This window comes from Phyllobates terribilis, unplaced genomic scaffold (assembly GCF_046119375.1).
Source record: "Phyllobates terribilis strain yellow unplaced genomic scaffold, ASM4611937v1 Scaffold_9__5_contigs__length_417890890, whole genome shotgun sequence".
Lineage (NCBI taxonomy): Eukaryota > Metazoa > Chordata > Amphibia > Anura > Dendrobatidae > Phyllobates > Phyllobates terribilis.
The window spans coordinates 169321319-169341664 of record NW_027362769.1 but is presented as its reverse complement, the minus strand read 5'-3'; the positions used below and the strand labels follow the sequence as shown (position 1 = coordinate 169341664).

The 20346-nt window shown below is 47.1% G+C and overlaps 1 protein-coding gene across 2 annotated transcripts in view; it reads right to left on the bottom strand.

The window, feature by feature from the left end:
• ANKZF1 (ankyrin repeat and zinc finger peptidyl tRNA hydrolase 1) overlaps window positions 1-20346 on the bottom strand; it is a 39972-nt gene that overhangs the window by 10722 nt on the left and 8904 nt on the right. Inside the window, exons 2-9 of one of the 2 annotated variants that reach the window (XM_073647330.1) lie at window positions 7066-7190; window positions 6655-6755; window positions 6371-6473; window positions 5386-5573; window positions 5192-5310; window positions 4916-5069; window positions 4610-4829; window positions 29-124 (exon numbers count right to left, since the gene is read on the bottom strand). In XM_073647330.1, coding sequence (XP_073503431.1) covers window positions 29-124; window positions 4610-4829; window positions 4916-5069; window positions 5192-5310; window positions 5386-5573; window positions 6371-6473; window positions 6655-6755; window positions 7066-7190 — 1106 coding nt within the window. The other variant, XM_073647331.1, reaches the window with a different exon arrangement.

Genomic DNA, 20346 nt, shown 5'->3' with positions numbered 1-20346 from the left:
ACCACGGCCCCCATTACACCTGGATTACCTGTCCACTCTTCTTTTACTTCTGTCCGTCGTGGTTTTCTAGGTCTTATGGTTTTCTGCTGTGTTCTGCCGAACAGTGACGAGATCGCCGACTTCTCTGCAAAAAGAAAAAACCCGAAATACAGTTGAGCTCAAAAGTTTACATACCCCGTCAGAATTTTTCCTTTCTTGGCCTTGTTTCAGAGAATATGAATGATAACAAAAAAACGTTTTTCTCCACTCATGGTTATTGGTTGGGTGAAGCCATTTATTGTCAAACTACTGTGTTTTCTCTTTTTAAATCTTAATGACAACCAAAAACATCCAAATGACCCTGATCATAAGTTCACATACCCCAGTTCTTGATACCGTGTATTGCCCCCTCTAACATCAATGACAGCTTGAAGTCTTTTGTGGTAGCTGTGGATGAGGTTCTTTATTTTCTCAGATGGTAAAGCTGCCCATTCTTCTTGGCAAAAAGCCTCCAGTTCCTGTAAATTCCTGGGCTGTCTAGCATGAACTGCGCTTGAGATCTCCCCAGAGTGGCTCAATGATATTGAGGTCAGGAGACTGAGATGGCCACTCCAGAACCTTCACTTTGTTGTGCTGTAGCCAATGACAGGTCGACTTGGCCTTGTGTTTTGGATCGTTGTCATGTTGGAACGCCCAAGTACGTCCCATGCGCAGCTTCCGGGCTGATGAATGCAAATTTCCCTCCAGTATTTGCTGATAACGTGCTGCATTCATCTCTCCTTCAACTTTTACCAAGTTTCCTGTGCCTTTGTAGCTCACACATCCCCAAAACATCAGCGATCCACCTCCGTGCTTTACTGTAGGAATGGTGTTCCTTTAATCATAGGCCTTGTTGACCTCTCTCCAAATGTAACGTTTATGGTTGTGGCCAAAAAGTTCAATTTTGGTCTCATCACTCCAAATTACCTTGAACCAGAAGTTTTCAAGCTTGCCTCTGTGCAGTAGGGTGTATTGTAGGCGAGATACTTTGTGGCATTTGCACAGTAATGGCTTTCTTCTGGCGACTCAACCATACAGACCATTTTTCTTCCTTATTGTGCATCTTGGAACAGCCACACCGCTAGTTTTCAGAGAGTTCTGAATTTCAGCTGATGTTATTTGTGGGTTTTTCTTTGCATCCCGAACAATTTTCCTGGCAGTTGTGGCCGAAATTTTTGTTGATCTACCTGACCGTGGTTTGGTGTTTACAGAGCCCCTGATTTTCCATTTGTTAATCACAAGTTGAACGCTGCTGACTGGCATTATCAAGTCCTTGGATATCTTTTTGTATCGCTTTCCTGTGTTATACAGTTCAACTACCTTTTCCCGTAGATCCGTTGACAATTATTTTGCTTTCCCCATGACTCACAATCCAGAAACGTCAGTGGCTGCATGAAAGATGCAAGAGTCTGTCTGGATCCCAGAAACTCACTCAGCTTTTATGCGCACACACTGATTACAAGCAAACAGGTCACAGGTGAGGATGTTACCTTTAGTAGCCATTCAAACCCATTTGTGTAAAATTCTGTGCATGTTATCAGGCCAAAATCACCAGGGTATGTGAACTTTTGATCAGGGTCATTTGGATGTTTTTGGTTGTCATTAAGATTTTAAAAAAGAGAAAACACAGTAGTTTGACAATAAATGGCTTCACCCAACCAATAACTATGAGGGGGGGGGGGAAGTTTTTTTGTTATCATTCATATTCTCTGAAATAAGAAAGGAAAAATTCTGCCGGGGTATGTAAACTTTTGAGCACAACTGTATCTACATTTTTCTGTAAAATCTAATATATATAATCATCTTATCCTGTCTGTCTGTCTGGTCTGTCTGGTCTGTCCAGGAAATCCTGCATCGCTGATTGGTCCGGCTGCGGCCAATCAGCGATGCGGGATTTCAGAAAAAGATGGAGGCCGTTAGCGGCTCATCTGCTGGACGGAGGTCAGCGGCGATGCAGCAGGGAGATGAGCGGCGCTAGCCCTCATCTCCCGCCTGCTGGCAGCACAAGTACCATGACAGGCGGCGCCGCTAACCTCCATGCGGCTACTGTCAGGAGATCAGCGGCTTGGCCCGCTGATCTCCCGACGGCAAGTGTGAAGGGAGGACCGGTGAGCGGCGCCGCCGGTCGGGATACTTCAGCTGCGAGCAGCCGACCATCTCCCGGCTCTTCGCAGCTGAAGTGGCCGCACAGGCAGCGCCGCTCCCCGGTCCTCAAGCAAGAAATAGATTGGCTGACCTAGCACCACAATATGGCAAAGAGCACGTTTGTGCCAACGTCCCCATATAAGTAAACAAGAAAGAGAGAGCAAGGGACATAAAAAGGCACCAAACACACAAAATAATTCAATTAGGTACACAGTATCTTGAAAAATTCATACAAAAATTATTATTGTTCTCAAAAACATTAAACACTACCATAAAAAACATGATAAAAAGAGCATGTAAGACAGACAAGACAAATAGATAGGAAAAAATCCCCTTACAGAAGATAATATAATATAATCCAGAATAGAAAATGATTAACCTGTGCAAAATAATCAATAATTATGGTACATAATCTAAATCCACCTAGTAAAAGAATTTTAGCATGATTTAAATAGAGCAATCAATAAGACAGCATGCTGCCAGGATAGGGGATAAATATAAAAGTACCAATAATATATGTGCACAGTTAGGAAGAAAAAGGAGATGTAAATAATACAAAACCTACGCGTTACGCCATATGATTATGGCTTCCTCAGGGGTATGAAGTCCATGTCCAAAGGATTTGACACATATATATACAACAAAACATCACATGTCCCAATTGATTAAACAGAGGAGTCAACAAAAGTGTGTACTGGACCAAATGGGGCTAGTAACATCAGAAAATAACCCCATTATAGGATGTATATGAACTCCATCAGTATGTGCAGGTCCATAGTTTACTGATCCCCACCATTGTTTAATAAGAATAGGCTGTAACCCATTAAGGAGGATATACCTCCTAATAAAGGGTAGCTTAGAGGGAGAGTGGCGTGCGTGCCACAGTGGAACGCATGGTTGATACACTGCAACCGGAAACAGATCCGGAGAGGGGAGATTCCTACACAATAAGCTTGTATGTCAGCAAAGTGTAGGGAAATACTGGGAAATGACGCGTAGCGAGGGCGGAGTCAAAAAAGGACCAGAATGCATAGCGGTGCGTTCCACGCTGGAACGCAAGAACAGGAAGTAGGAAGTGCAGGAATAGAGGGGAGGAACCTCCCATCTGAAAGTCTATGCGTAGCAACGTGGAACGCAGGGAGAAAGCGAACCAAGACAGAGGGAACAAAACCTCCCACCTAGATATCTGTGCGTGCCAGCGTGGAACGCAAGGTCAGGAGCGGGCCACTAAATAAAGGAAGAAGGAGCAATTAAAATAGGGATGAAAACAAACATGAACATCACAAGAGAATTGTTCTATCAGTCAGGCCATAAAGATATCTTATATGCAGGGACCCATAAAAAGGTCTATATGCCCGGTCCTCAGTAATAAAGTTCGCTGATTGGTCGCGGCCGCGACCAATCAGCGATTTTGGCGCCAAATTTAAACACCGCTCTGCTGATCGGTCGCGGCGAGTTTGCCGCCAAGTTTAAACATCGCTCTGCACAGAGGTCAGCGGCCGCGACCAATCAGCAAACCGTATTACTGAGGACTGGGCAGAGGCGCCGGCCACGACCAATCAGCGATATTAGCACCAAATTTAAAAACCGCTGTGCTGATTGCGCCCGGTGTACCGCATACATATTCTAGAATACCCGATGAATTTGAATTGGGCCACCATCTAGTAAAACATAAGCACCAAATACCTGAAAGATATAACACCCCCAACCAACAAGACATAAAGAAAAAGATAGAATAACATCCTGGATTATACTGAGATTGAGACGCCAACATTCTGCTACTGTTACAGGAAACAGTCAGCAAGCAGCCGGTCATCATATACTCCATCACAGCTGAATTTCTATAATGGAGAAGGCATTACATTTCTCCTACATTGGGTGACTGCGCTGTGCTTGGCGTTAAGATGAAGTTTCCCAGATTTAAAATATTCAGAATAAACTTTGCAAGCAAGATGACAATTTATAGAATAGTGAGTACAGCTCTGGAGTATAATACAGGATGTAGTTCAAGATTAGTACAGGATCAGTAATGTATGTACACAGCAACTGCACCAGCAGAATAGTGAGTGCAGCTCTGGAGTATAATACAGGATGTAACTCAGGATCAGTAATGTAATGTATGTACACAGTGACTGCACCAGCAGAATACTGAGTGCAGCTCTGGAGTATAATACAGGATGTAACTCAGGATCAGTAATGTAATGTATGTACACAGTGACGGCACCAGCAGAATAGTGAGTGCAGCTCTGGAGTATAATACAGGATGTAACTCAGGATCAGTAATGTAATGTAATGTATGTACACAGTGACTCCACAAGCAGAATAGTGAGTGCAGCTCTGGAGTATAATACAGGAGGTACCTCAGGATCAGTAACATAATGTATGTACACAGCGACTCCACCAGCTCTGGAGTATAATACAGGATATGTACACAGAGCCATCTTACCATAGAGCTGCAGAGTGAAGAGATGAGTGTGCACCCGATGGACCTCCCTGTAAGTGGCTCTCCTTGTGCAGAATGGAATTCCGAGAACTCGAGGGTCTTTCTTTGTAATGGGGGAATTACGTCCTAAGAACAGAGTCTTATCAGAACGAGGGGCCCGGAGAAAGATCCCCTGAGCTTCTTTAATGTGCTCTGTCCAGCTCTGTAATAACTGATTGATGTCCTGGAAGTAAAGAAACATTAATAATACTTGGAGGTTGTGTAAAGTCCTCTCCTAGGTGCCGCAGTAATAAGATGCAGACGTCTCACCGCCATCAGAGCCGCTTGGTTGTATCTCCTCAGAGCCGCCCCGGCAGACTTAGCCGTGTGTCCGCAATTCCAGGCGTCATGGACGGATTGTGCTGTTCCCCTTTTGGCTCTCACTGTGTAACGATGGAAGGTCTTGTGCTTCATCACCTCCTTTCTGTAGAGAAGACACAAACGAGGATGGAGGACAAGATCCTAGACATAACGTCTCATATAACCCTGCTAGTGTAATGCAGGAGAGGAGGTGACAGAAAAAAAATATATAAAATAAAAAACTACCCCCGATAAACAGCTCCAGCAAAATGTCCTCCACCGGCCATGAGAATCACCATCACCGGCGGCTGCTCCTGCAGACGCTTCACACAACTCAGCAGCTGCTGCGGCGTCACCTCCGCGTCCTGGAGCAGGAGACAGTAATGCTGGATTACAGGGGCCTCGCATTCGGTTATCTGGTGCATGTATAGTCCACTTACCTTCGCTGCCCCCAAAACACAGCGGTAAAGAGACAGAAGCTGCTGCTCTCCGTTACGAAATAGGACTCTCTGTGCCCGGATGGACGGAGAGATGACGGGAGATGAACCATCCCTGGGCTCCGAGGTCGTCCCGGGCTCCAATTCATCCGAGCTCTCCGAGTCTGAGCCAGAGATGCTGGACACATCCCCTGGAGGAGATCAAAAAGGAGCCTTATAGCAGAGGTGAAGGTCCTGAAATGTGGAAACCCTCACCAGCCTGCGCCTCGTCCCTGGACCCCTCTCAGCAGCCCGCGTCTCATTCTCAGCCGCCCACACCTCATCCCTCCAACTTTCAGCCACTCATACCTCATTCCTGGACCTCTCAGCCGCCCGCGCCCCGTCCCGCCACCTCCCAGGGGCCCGCGCCCCGTCCCGCCACCTCCCAGGGGCCCGCGCCCCGTCCCGCCACCTCCCAGGGGCCCGCGCCCCGTCCCGCCACCTCTCAGCTGCCCGCGCCCCGTCCCTCCACCTCTCAGCTGCCCGCGCCCCGTCCCTCCACCTCTCAGCCGCCCGCGCCTCGTCCCTCCACCTCTCAGCCGCCCGCGCCTCGTCCCTCCACCTCTCAGCCGCCCGCGCCTCGTCCCTCCACCTCTCAGCCGCCCGCGCCTCGTCCCTCCACCTCTCAGCCGCCCGCGCCTCGTCCCTCCACCTCTCAGCCGCCCGCGCCTCGTCCCTCCACCTCTCAGCCGCCCGCGCCTCGTCCCTCCACCTCTCAGCCGCCCGCGCCTCGTCCCTCCACCTCTCAGCCGCCCGCGCCTCGTCCCTCCACCTCTCAGCCGCCCGCGCCTCGTCCCTCCACCTCTCAGCCGCCCGCGCCTCGTCCCTCCACCTCTCGTCCCTCCACCTCTCAGTCGCTCACGCCTCGTCCCTCCACCTCTCAGCCGTCCATGTCTAGTTCCCCAAACCACTAAACCTCCAGGTCTTATCCTTTTCCGGACCCCTTCACCTGCCCGTGTCTTCTCCTGGAAGTCCTCTTCACTTAAAGCTTCTGCTCCTCGGATTCTCCTTTTCAGGTTAAATCGATGCCAGTCCAAGGTGTAATGTTCTCTCTTTAACACAGAAATCAAAGTTCAATCTTCTGCAGCCATAAATCTATGTTTATTTGTCAAAATCTACAGACTTTGTAGAACTTATTTCATCATAAGACGTTCTGACCAACACCATACTTTACACTGCAGCTTTTCTTGATCAGAGTGACTGCCATGAGAGGATGCTGTAGACATAAATTACCTGTTCCTCTCTGCTGTCAAATTTGCACGGACAAGTCGAGCAGCTCATACGATCAGAGATCTCCAGAACATTTGGGGCTTTTGCTTCTCTGACATTTACTTCTAGGAAGAAACAGTCATATATAAAAGATTGTAATGTGCCCCTGCTCTGCGGCATCTATGTCCCTCACCCCTCTCAATTGTTAGGATGAGAGGTCCCTTAATGCCATTCCGAAATGACATATCCTCGGCTTTTTGCTATAAGATCCAGCAACAACAGCTAACCTGCTTGTTGACGGTTTCCATTTTTTTCCCCAAATCAGCAGCAGAGTTCTAGCAGGAGCCTTTTAATTGATTTTGTGGCTCATCGCCTCTTATTTCTGTTCAAAACCAAACCCAAGCGAGGTCCTCATCGCTGATTGTGACTTTATACCTGGAGGCTCCACATTCCCTAAAGAATCGTCTCTTCCATGGATGTTATTATAGACGGACAGGCCGGACAACACCGGACTGGACGGACTCAGGTCAAACAGACTGACGACTTCAACTCCAGGAGACCTGAGAGGGAGAAGGACAGAAGGATTAGTGGACACCAGCAGAAGAGCCATCTGCTGTGTTACAAGATGTGTGTGACTGCGATGCTCTGCATTTTCTGACTGCTTTCTATCACAGCTGCGATACTCTGCATGTCCTGACACCTTTCTATCATAGGTGCAATGCTCTGTGTATCCTGCTTCCTATCATAGCTGCGATGCTCTGCGTATCCTGCTCCCTTTTTATCATAGCTGCAATGCTCTGCGTATCCTGCTCCCTTTCTATCATAGCTGCGAAGCTCTGCATTTCCTGACTCCTTTCTATCATAGCTGCGATGCTCAGCGTATCCTGACACCTTTCTATCATAGCTGCGATGCTCAGCGTATCCTGACCCCTTTCTATCATAGCTGTGATGTTCTGCGTGTGAGGACACCTTTCTATCATAGCTGTGATGATCTGCATCTCCTGACTCCTTTCTATCATAGCTGCGATGCTCTGCGTGTCCTGATACCTTTCTATCATAGCTGCGATGCTCTGCGTATCGACACCTTTCTATCATAGCTGTGATACTCTGCATCTCCTGACTCCTTTCTATCATAGCTGAGATGCTCTGCATCTCCTGACTCCTTTCTATCATAGCTGTGATGCTCTGCATCTCCTGACACCTATCATAGCTGCGATGCTCTGCGTGTCCTGACACCGTTCTATCATAGCTGTGATGCTCTGCTTGTCCTGACTCCTTTCTATCATAGCTACGATGCTCTGCGTATCCTGACCCCTTTCTATCATAACTGCGATGCTCTGCGTATCCTGACCCCTTTCTATCATAGCTGTGATGTTCAGCGTGTCCTGACACCTTTCTATCACAGCTGCGATGCTCTGCGTGTCCTGACCCCTTTCTATCATAGCTGTGATGTTCTGCGTGTCCTGACACCTTTCTATCATAGCTGCGATGTGCTGCATCTCCTGACTCCTTTCTATCATAGCTGTGATGCTCTGCATCTCCTGACTCCTTTCTATCATAGCTGTGATGCTCTGCATCTCCTGACTCCTTTCTATCATAGCTGTGATGCTCTGCATCTCCTGACTCCTTTCTATCATAGCTGTGATGCTCTGCATCTCCTGACTCCTTTCTATCATAGCTGTGATGCTCTGCATCTCCTGACTCCTTTCTATCATAGCTGTGATGCTCTGCATCTCCTGACTCCTTTCTATCATAGCTGTGATGCTCTGCATCTCCTGACTCCTTTCTATCATAGCTGTGATGCTCTGCATCTCCTGACTCCTTTCTATCATAGCTGTGATGCTCTGCATCTCCTGACTCCTTTCTATCATAGCTGTGATGCTCTGCATCTCCTGACTCCTTTCTATCATAGCTGTGATGCTCTGCATCTCCTGACTCCTTTCTATCATAGCTGTGATGCTCTGCATCTCCTGACTCCTTTCTATCATAGCTGTGATGCTCTGCATCTCCTGACTCCTTTCTATCATAGCTGTGATGCTCTGCATCTCCTGACTCCTTTCTATCATAGCTGTGATGCTCTGCATCTCCTGACTCCTTTCTATCATAGCTGTGATGCTCTGCATCTCCTGACTCCTTTCTATCATAGCTGTGATGCTCTGCATCTCCTGACTCCTTTCTATCATAGCTGTGATGCTCTGCATCTCCTGACTCCTTTCTATCATAGCTGTGATGCTCTGCATCTCCTGACTCCTTTCTATCATAGCTGTGATGCTCTGCATCTCCTGACTCCTTTCTATCATAGCTGTGATGCTCTGCATCTCCTGACTCCTTTCTATCATAGCTGTGATGCTCTGCATCTCCTGACTCCTTTCTATCATAGCTGTGATGCTCTGCATCTCCTGACTCCTTTCTATCATAGCTGTGATGCTCTGCATCTCCTGACTCCTTTCTATCATAGCTGTGATGCTCTGCATCTCCTGACTCCTTTCTATCATAGCTGTGATGCTCTGCATCTCCTGACTCCTTTCTATCATAGCTGTGATGCTCTGCATCTCCTGACTCCTTTCTATCATAGCTGTGATGCTCTGCATCTCCTGACTCCTTTCTATCATAGCTGTGATGCTCTGCATCTCCTGACTCCTTTCTATCATAGCTGTGACGCTCTGCATCTCCTGACTCCTTTCTATCATAGCTGTGACGCTCTGCATCTCCTGACTCCTTTCTATCATAGCTGTGACGCTCTGCATCTCCTGACTCCTTTCTATCATAGCTGTGACGCTCTGCATCTCCTGACTCCTTTCTATCATAGCTGTGATGCTTTGCATCTCCTGACTCCTTTCTATCATAGCTGTGATGCTCTGCATCTCCTGACTCCTTTCTATCATAGCTGTGCTGCTCTGCATCTCCTGACTCCTTTCTATCATAGCTGTGATGTTCTGCATATCCTGACACCTTTCTATCATAGCTGTGATGTTCTGCGTGTCCTGACACCTTTCTATCATAGCTGTGATGTTCTGTATGTCCTGACATCTTTCTACCATAGCTGCGATGCTCTGCTTGTCCTGACTCCTTTCTATCATAGCTGCGATGCTCTGTATGGCCTGACTCCTTTCTATCATAGCTGTGATGCTCTGCATCTCCTGACACCTTTCTATCACAGCTGCGATGCTCTGCATCTCCGGACTCCTTTCTATCATAGCTGCAATGCTCTGCGTGTTCTGACACCATTTTATCATAGCTGCGATGCTCTGTATGTCCTGACACCTTTTTTATCATAGCTGCGATGCTCTGCTTGTCCTGACACCTTTCTTATCATAGCTGCGATGCTCTGCATGTCCTGACACCTTTCTATCATAGCTGCGATGCTCTGCATGTCCTGACACCTTTCTATCATACCTGTGATGCTCTGCATGTCCTGACACCTTTCTATCATAGCTGCGATGCTCTGCATGTCCTGACCCCTTTCTATCATAGCTGCGATGCTCTGCTTGTCCTTACTCCTATCATAGCTGCGATGCTCTGAGTGTCCTGACACCTTTCTATCATAGCTGTGATGCTCTGCATCTCCTGACTCCTTTCTATCATAGCTGTGATGCTCTGCATCTCCTGACTCCTTTCTATCATAGCTGTGATGCTCTGCATCTCCTGACTCCTTTCTATCATAGCTGTGATGCTCTGCATCTCCTGACTCCTTTCTATCATAGCTGTGATGCTCTGCATCTCCTGACTCCTTTCTATCATAGCTGTGATGCTCTGCATCTCCTGACTCCTTTCTATCATAGCTGTGATGCTCTGCATCTCCTGACTCCTTTCTATCATAGCTGTGATGCTCTGCATCTCCTGACTCCTTTCTATCATAGCTGTGATGCTCTGCATCTCCTGACTCCTTTCTATCATAGCTGTGATGCTCTGCATCTCCTGACTCCTTTCTATCATAGCTGTGATGCTCTGCATCTCCTGACTCCTTTCTATCATAGCTGTGATGCTCTGCATCTCCTGACTCCTTTCTATCATAGCTGTGATGCTCTGCATCTCCTGACTCCTTTCTATCATAGCTGTGATGCTCTGCATCTCCTGACTCCTTTCTATCATAGCTGTGATGCTCTGCATCTCCTGACTCCTTTCTATCATAGCTGTGATGCTCTGCATCTCCTGACTCCTTTCTATCATAGCTGTGATGCTCTGCATCTCCTGACTCCTTTCTATCATAGCTGTGATGCTCTGCATCTCCTGACTCCTTTCTATCATAGCTGTGATGCTCTGCATCTCCTGACTCCTTTCTATCATAGCTGTGATGCTCTGCATCTCCTGACTCCTTTCTATCATAGCTGTGATGCTCTGCATCTCCTGACTCCTTTCTATCATAGCTGTGATGCTCTGCATCTCCTGACTCCTTTCTATCATAGCTGTGACGCTCTGCATCTCCTGACTCCTTTTTATCATAGCTGTGATGCTCTGCATCTCCTGACTCCTTTCTATCATAGCTGTGATGCTTTGCATCTCCTGACTCCTTTCTATCATAGCTGTGATGCTCTGCATCTCCTGACTCCTTTCTATCATAGCTGTGATGCTCTGCATCTCCTGACTCCTTTCTATCATAGCTGTGATGCTCTGCATCTCCTGACTCCTTTCTATCATAGCTGTGCTGCTCTGCATCTCCTGACTCCTTTCTATCATAGCTGTGATGCTCTGCATGTCCTGACTCCTTTCTATCATAGCTGTGATGCTCTGCGCATCCTGCCCCCATCCCATCATAGCAGTGATGATCTGCATATCCTGACCCCTTTCTATCATAGCAGCGATGCTCTGTGCGTCCTGACTCCTTTCTATCATAGCTGCGATGCTCTGGCATCCTGCCCCCTTCCTATCATAGCTGTGATGCTCTGTGTGTCCTGACACCTTTCTATCATAGCAGTGATGCTCTGCGTGTCCTGACACCTTTCTATCATAGCTGTGATGCTCTGCGTGTACTGACCCCTTTCTATCATAGCTGTGATGCTCTGCGTGTCCTGACCCCTTTCTATCATAGCTGTGATGTTCTGCATATCCTGACACCTTTCTATCATAGCTGTGATGTTCTGCGTGTCCTGACACCTTTCTATCATAGCTGTGATGTTCTGTATGTCCTGACATCTTTCTACCATAGCTGCGATGCTCTGCTTGTCCTGACTCCTTTCTATCATAGCTGCGATGCTCTGTATGGCCTGACTCCTTTTTATCATAGCTGTGATGCTCTGCATCTCATGACTCCTTTCTATCATAGCTGTGATGCTCTGCATCTCATGACTCCTTTCTTTCATAGCTGTGATGCTCTGCATCTCATGACTCCTTTCTATCATAGCTGTGATGCTCTGCTTGTCCTGACTCCTTTCTATCATAGCTGCGATGCAGTGTGTCCTGACACCTTTCTATCATAGCTGTGATGCTCTGCATCTGACTCCTTTCTATCATAGCTGTGATGCTCTGTATCTCCTGACTCCTTTCTATCATAGCAGTGATGTTCTGCATGTCCGACACCTTTCTATCATAGCTGTGATGTTCTGCATGTCCTGACACCTTTCTATCATAGCTGTGATGTTCTGCGTGTCCTGACACCTTTCTATCATAGCTGTGATGTTCTGCGTGTCCTGACACCTTTCTATCATAGCTGTGATGTTCTGTATGTCCTGACATCTTTCTACCATAGCTGCGATGCTCTGCTTGTCCTGACTCCTTTCTATCATAGCTGCGATGCTCTGTATGGCCTGACTCCTTTTTATCATAGCTGTGATGCTCTGCATCTCATGACTCCTTTCTATCATAGCTGTGATGCTCTGCATCTCATGACTCCTTTCTATCATAGCTGTGATGCTCTGCTTGTCCTGACTCCTTTCTATCATAGCTGCGATGCAGTGTGTCCTGACACCTTTCTATCATAGCTGTGATGTTCTGAGTGTCCTGACACCTTTCTATCATAGCTGTGATGCTCTGCATCTGACTCCTTTCTATCATAGCTGTGATGCTCTGCATCTCCTGACTCCTTTCTATCATAGCTGTGATGCTCTGCATCTCCTGACTCCTTTCTATCATAGCTGTGATGCTCTGCATCTCCTGACTCCTTTCTATCATAGCTGTGATGCTCTGCATCTCCTGACTCCTTTCTATCATAGCTGTGATGCTCTGCATCTCCTGACTCCTTTCTATCATAGCTGTGATGCTCTGCATCTCCTGACTCCTTTCTATCATAGCTGTGATGTTCTGCTTGTCCTGACACCTTTCTATCATAGCTGCGATGCTCTGCGTATCCTGATCCCTTTCTATCATAGCTGTGATGCAGTGTGTCCTGACACCTTTCTATCATAGCTGTGATGCTCTGCATCTCCTGACTCCTTTCTATCATAGCTGCAATGCTCTGCGTGTTCTGACACCTTTTTATCATAGCTGCGATGCTCTGTATGTCCTGACACCTTTTTTATCATAGCTGCGATGCTCTGCTTGTCCTGACACCTTTCTTATCATAGCTGCGATGCTCTGCATGTCCTGACACCTTTCTTATCATAGCTGCGATGCTCTGCATGTCCTGACACCTTTCTATCATACCTGTGATGCTCTGCATGTCCTGACACCTTTCTATCATAGCTGCGATGCTCTGCATGTCCTGACCCCTTTCTATCATAGCTGCGATGCTCTGCGCGTCCTGGCTCCTTTCTATCATAGCTGCGATGCTCTGCTTGTCCTTACTCCTATCATAGCTGCGATGCTCTGAGTGTCCTGACACCTTTCTATCATAGCTGTGATGCTCTGCATCTCCTGACTCCTTTCTATCATAGCTGTGATGCTCTGCATCTCCTGACTCCTTTCTATCATAGCTGTGATGCTCTGCATCTCCTGACTCCTTTCTATCATAGCTGTGATGCTCTGCATCTCCTGACTCCTTTCTATCATAGCTGTGATGCTCTGCATCTCCTGACTCCTTTCTATCATAGCTGTGATGCTCTGCATCTCCTGACTCCTTTCTATCATAGCTGTGATGCTCTGCATCTCCTGACTCCTTTCTATCATAGCTGTGATGCTCTGCATCTCCTGACTCCTTTCTATCATAGCTGTGATGCTCTGCATCTCCTGACTCCTTTCTATCATAGCTGTGATGCTCTGCATCTCCTGACTCCTTTCTATCATAGCTGTGATGCTCTGCATCTCCTGACTCCTTTCTATAATAGCTGTGATGCTCTGCATCTCCTGACTCCTTTCTATCATAGCTGTGATGCTCTGCATCTCCTGACTCCTTTCTATCATAGCTGTGATGCTCTGCATCTCCTGACTCCTTTCTATCATAGCTGTGATGCTCTGCATCTCCTGACTCCTTTCTATCATAGCTGTGATGCTCTGCATCTCCTGACTCCTTTCTATCATAGCTGTGATGCTCTGCATCTCCTGACTCCTTTCTATCATAGCTGTGATGCTCTGCATCTCCTGACTCCTTTCTATCATAGCTGTGATGCTCTGCATCTCCTGACTCCTTTCTATCATAGCTGTGATGCTCTGCATCTCCTGACTCCTTTCTATCATAGCTGTGATGCTCTGCATCTCCTGACTCCTTTCTATCATAGCTGTGATGCTCTGCATCTCCTGACTCCTTTCTATCATAGCTGTGATGCTCTGCATCTCCTGACTCCTTTCTATCATAGCTGTGATGCTCTGCATCTCCTGACTCCTTTCTATCATAGCTGTGATGCTCTGCATCTCCTGACTCCTTTCTATCATAGCTGTGATGCTCTGCATCTCCTGACTCCTTTCTATCATAGCTGTGACGCTCTGCATCTCCTGACTCCTTTCTATCATAGCTGTGACGCTCTGCATCTCCTGACTCCTTTCTATCATAGCTGTGACGCTCTGCATCTCCTGACTCCTTTCTATCATAGCTGTGACGCTCTGCATCTCCTGACTCCTTTCTATCATAGCTGTGACGCTCTGCATCTCCTGACTCCTTTCTATCATAGCTGTGACGCTCTGCATCTCCTGACTCCTTTCTATCATAGCTGTGACGCTCTGCATCTCCTGACTCCTTTCTATCATAGCTGTGACGCTCTGCATCTCCTGACTCCTTTCTATCATAGCTGTGACGCTCTGCATCTCCTGACTCCTTTCTATCATAGCTGTGACGCTCTGCATCTCCTGACTCCTTTCTATCATAGCTGTGATGCTCTGCATCTCCTGACTCCTTTCTATCATAGCTGTGATGCTCTGCATCTCCTGACTCCTTTCTATCATAGCTGTGATGCTCTGCATCTCCTGACTCCTTTCTATCATAGCTGTGATGCTCTGCATCTCCTGACTCCTTTCTATCATAGCTGTGATGCTCTGCATCTCCTGACTCCTTTCTATCATAGCTGTGATGCTCTGCATCTCCTGACTCCTTTCTATCATAGCTGTGACGCTCTGCATCTCCTGACTCCTTTCTATTATAGCTGTGCTGCTCTGCATCTCCTGACTCCTTTCTATCATAGCTGTGCTGCTCTGCATCTCCTGACTCCTTTCTATCATAGCTGTGATGCTCTGCATGTCCTGACACCTTTCTATCATAGCTGTGATGCTCTGCGCATCCTGCCCCCATCCCATCATAGCAGTGATGATCTGCATATCCTGACCCCTTTCTATCATAGCAGCGATGCTCTGTGCGTCCTGACTCCTTTCTATCATAGCTGCGATGCTCTGGCATCCTGCCCCCTTCCTATCATAGCTGTGATGCTCTGCGTGTCCTGACACCTTTCTATCATAGCAGTGATGCTCTGCGTGTCCTGACACCTTTCTATCATAGCTGTGATGCTCTGCGTGTCCTGACCCCTTTCTATCATAGCTGTGATGCTCTGCGTGTCCTGACCCCTTTCTATCATAGCTGTGATGTTCTGCATATCCTGACACCTTTCTATCATAGCTGTGATGTTCTGCGTGTCCTGACACCTTTCTATCATAGCTGTGATGTTCTGTATGTCCTGACATCTTTCTACCATAGCTGCGATGCTCTGCTTGTCCTGACTCCTTTCTATCATAGCTGCGATGCTCTGTATGGCCTGACTCCTTTTTATCATAGCTGTGATGCTCTGCATCTCATGACTCCTTTCTATCATAGCTGTGATGCTCTGCATCTCATGACTCCTTTCTTTCATAGCTGTGATGCTCTGCATCTCATGACTCCTTTCTATCATAGCTGTGATGCTCTGCTTGTCCTGACTCCTTTCTATCATAGCTGCGATGCAGTGTGTCCTGACACCTTTCTATCATAGCTGTGATGTTCTGAGTGTCCTGACACCTTTCTATCATAGCTGTGATGCTCTGCATCTGACTCCTTTCTATCATAGCTGTGATGCTCTGTATCTCCTGACTCCTTTCTATCATAGCAGTGATGTTCTGCATGTCCGACACCTTTCTATCATAGCTGTGATGTTCTGCATGTCCTGACACCTTTCTATCATAGCTGTGATGTTCTGCGTGTCCTGACACCTTTCTATCATAGCTGTGATGTTCTGCGTGTCCTGACACCTTTCTATCATAGCTGTGATGTTCTGTATGTCCTGACATCTTTCTATCATAGCTGCGATGCTCTGCTTGTCCTGACTCCTTTCTATCATAGCTGTGATGCTCTGTATGGCCTGACTCCTTTTTATCATAGCTGTGATGCTCTGCATCTCATGACTCCTTTCTATCATAGCTGTGATGCTCTGCATCTCATGACTCCTTTCTATCATAGCTGTGATGCTCTGCTTGTCCTGACTCCTTTCTATCATAGCTGCGATGCAGTGTGTCCTGACACCTTTCTATCATAGCTGTGATGTTCTGAGTGTCCTGACACCTTTCTATCATAGCTGTGATGCTCTGCATCTGACTCCTTTCTATCATAGCTGTGATGCTCTGCATCTCCTGACTCCTTTCTATCATAGCTGTGATGCTCTGCATCTCCTGACTCCTTTCTATCATAGCTGTGATGCTCTGCATCTCCTGACTCCTTTCTATCATAGCTGTGATGCTCTGCATCTCCTGACTCCTTTCTATCATAGCTGTGATGCTCTGCATCTCCTGACTCCTTTCTATCATAGCTGTGATGCTCTGCATCTCCTGACTCCTTTCTATCATAGCTGTGATGCTCTGCATCTCCTGACTCCTTTCTATCATAGCTGTGATGTTCTGCTTGTCCTGACACCTTTCTATCATAGCTGCGATGCTCTGCGTATCCTGATCCCTTTCTATCATAGCTGTGATGCAGTGTGTCCTGACACCTTTCTATCATAGCTGTGATGCTCTGCATCTCCTGACTCCTTTCTATCATAGCTGCAATGCTCTGCGTGTTCTGACACCTTTTTATCATAGCTGCGATGCTCTGTATGTCCTGACACCTTTTTTATCATAGCTGCGATGCTCTGCTTGTCCTGACACCTTTCTTATCATAGCTGCGATGCTCTGCATGTCCTGACACCTTTCTTATCATAGCTGCGATGCTCTGCATGTCCTGACACCTTTCTATCATACCTGTGATGCTCTGCATGTCCTGACACCTTTCTATCATAGCTGCGATGCTCTGCATGTCCTGACCCCTTTCTATCATAGCTGCGATGCTCTGCGCGTCCTGGCTCCTTTCTATCATAGCTGCGATGCTCTGCTTGTCCTTACTCCTATCATAGCTGCGATGCTCTGAGTGTCCTGACACCTTTCTATCATAGCTGTGATGCTCTGCATCTCCTGACTCCTTTCTATCATAGCTGTGATGCTCTGCATCTCCTGACTCCTTTCTATCATAGCTGTGATGCTCTGCATCTCCTGACTCCTTTCTATCATAGCTGTGATGCTCTGCATCTCCTGACTCCTTTCTATCATAGCTGTGATGCTCTGCATCTCCTGACTCCTTTCTATCATAGCTGTGATGCTCTGCATCTCCTGACTCCTTTCTATCATAGCTGTGATGCTCTGCATCTCCTGACTCCTTTCTATCATAGCTGTGATGCTCTGCATCTCCTGACTCCTTTCTATCATAGCTGTGATGCTCTGCATCTCCTGACTCCTTTCTATCATAGCTGTGATGCTCTGCATCTCCTGACTCCTTTCTATCATAGCTGTGATGCTCTGCATCTCCTGACTCCTTTCTATCATAGCTGTGATGCTCTGCATCTCCTGACTCCTTTCTATCATAGCTGTGATGCTCTGCATCTCCTGACTCCTTTCTATCATAGCTGTGATGCTCTGCATCTCCTGACTCCTTTCTATCATAGCTGTGATGCTCTGCATCTCCTGACTCCTTTCTATCATAGCTGTGATGCTCTGCATCTCCTGACTCCTTTCTATCATAGCTGTGATGCTCTGCATCTCCTGACTCCTTTCTATCATAGCTGTGATGCTCTGCATCTCCTGACTCCTTTCTATCATAGCTGTGATGCTCTGCATCTCCTGACTCCTTTCTATCATAGCTGTGATGCTCTGCATCTCCTGACTCCTTTCTATCATAGCTGTGATGCTCTGCATCTCCTGACTCCTTTCTATCATAGCTGTGATGCTCTGCATCTCCTGACTCCTTTCTATCATAGCTGTGATGCTCTGCATCTCCTGACTCCTTTCTATCATAGCTGTGATGCTCTGCATCTCCTGACTCCTTTCTATCATAGCTGTGATGCTCTGCATCTCCTGACTCCTTTCTATCATAGCTGTGATGCTCTGCATCTCCTGACTCCTTTCTATCATAGCTGTGATGCTCTGCATCTCCTGACTCCTTTCTATCATAGCTGTGATGCTCTGCATCTCCTGACTCCTTTCTATCATAGCTGTGATGCTCTGCATCTCCTGACTCCTTTCTATCATAGCTGTGATGCTCTGCATCTCCTGACTCCTTTCTATCATAGCTGTGATGCTCTGCATCACCTGACTCCTTTCTATCATAGCTGTGACGCTCTGCATCTCCTGACTCCTTTCTATCATAGCTGTGACGCTCTGCATCTCCTGACTCCTTTCTATCATAGCTGTGACGCTCTGCATCTCCTGACTCCTTTCTATCATAGCTGTGACGCTCTGCATCTCCTGACTCCTTTCTATCATAGCTGTGACGCTCTGCATCTCCTGACTCCTTTCTATCATAGCTGTGACGCTCTGCATCTCCTGACTCCTTTCTATCATAGCTGTGACGCTCTGCATCTCCTGACTCCTTTCTATCATAGCTGTGACGCTCTGCATCTCCTGACTCCTTTCTATCATAGCTGTGATGCTCTGCATCTCCTGACTCCTTTCTATCATAGCTGTGATGCTCTGCATCTCCTGACTCCTTTCTATCATAGCTGTGATGCTCTGCATCTCCTGACTCCTTTCTATCATAGCTGTGATGCTCTGCATCTCCTGACTCCTTTCTATCATAGCTGTGACGCTCTGCATCTCCTGACTCCTTTCTATCATAGCTGTGCTGCTCTGCATCTCCTGACTCCTTTCTATCATAGCTGTGCTGCTCTGCATCTCCTGACTCCTTTCTATCATAGCTGTGATGCTCTGCATGTCCTGACACCTTTCTATCATAGCTGTGATGCTCTGCGCATCCTGCCCCCATCCCATCATAGCAGTGATGATCTGCATATCCTGACCCCTTTCTATCATAGCAGCGATGCTCTGTGCGTCCTGACTCCTTTCTATCATAGCTGCGATGCTCTGGCATCCTGCCCCCTTCCTATCATAGCTGTGATGCTCTGCGTGTCCTGACACCTTTCTATCATAGCAGTGATGCTCTGCGTGTCCTGACACCTTTCTATCATAGCTGTGATGCTCTGCGTGTCCTGACCCCTTTCTATCATAGCTGTGATGCTCTGCGTGTCCTGACCCCTTTCTATCATAGCTGTGATGTTCTGCATATCCTGACACCTTTCTATCATAGCTGTGATGTTCTGCGTGTCCTGACACCTTTCTATCATAGCTGTGATGTTCTGTATGTCCTGACATCTTTCTACCATAGCTGCGATGCTCTGCTTGTCCTGACTCCTTTCTATCATAGCTGCGATGCTCTGTATGGCCTGACTCCTTTTTATCATAGCTGTGATGCTCTGCATCTCATGACTCCTTTCTATCATAGCTGTGATGCTCTGCATCTCATGACTCCTTTCTTTCATAGCTGTGATGCTCTGCATCTCATGACTCCTTTCTATCATAGCTGTGATGCTCTGCTTGTCCTGACTCCTTTCTATCATAGCTGCGATGCAGTGTGTCCTGACACCTTTCTATCATAGCTGTGATGTTCTGAGTGTCCTGACACCTTTCTATCATAGCTGTGATGCTCTGCATCTGACTCCTTTCTATCATAGCTGTGATGCTCTGTATCTCCTGACTCCTTTCTATCATAGCAGTGATGTTCTGCATGTCCGACACCTTTCTATCATAGCTGTGATGTTCTGCATGTCCTGACACCTTTCTATCATAGCTGTGATGTTCTGCGTGTCCTGACACCTTTCTATCATAGCTGTGATGTTCTGCGTGTCCTGACACCTTTCTATCATAGCTGTGATGTTCTGTATGTCCTGACATCTTTCTACCATAGCTGCGATGCTCTGCTTGTCCTGACTCATTTCTATCATAGCTGCGATGCTCTGTATGGCCTGACTCCTTTTTATCATAGCTGTGATGCTCTGCATCTCATGACTCCTTTCTATCATAGCTGTGATGCTCTGCATCTCCTGACACCTTTCTATCATAGCTGCTATGCTCTGCATCTCCTGACTC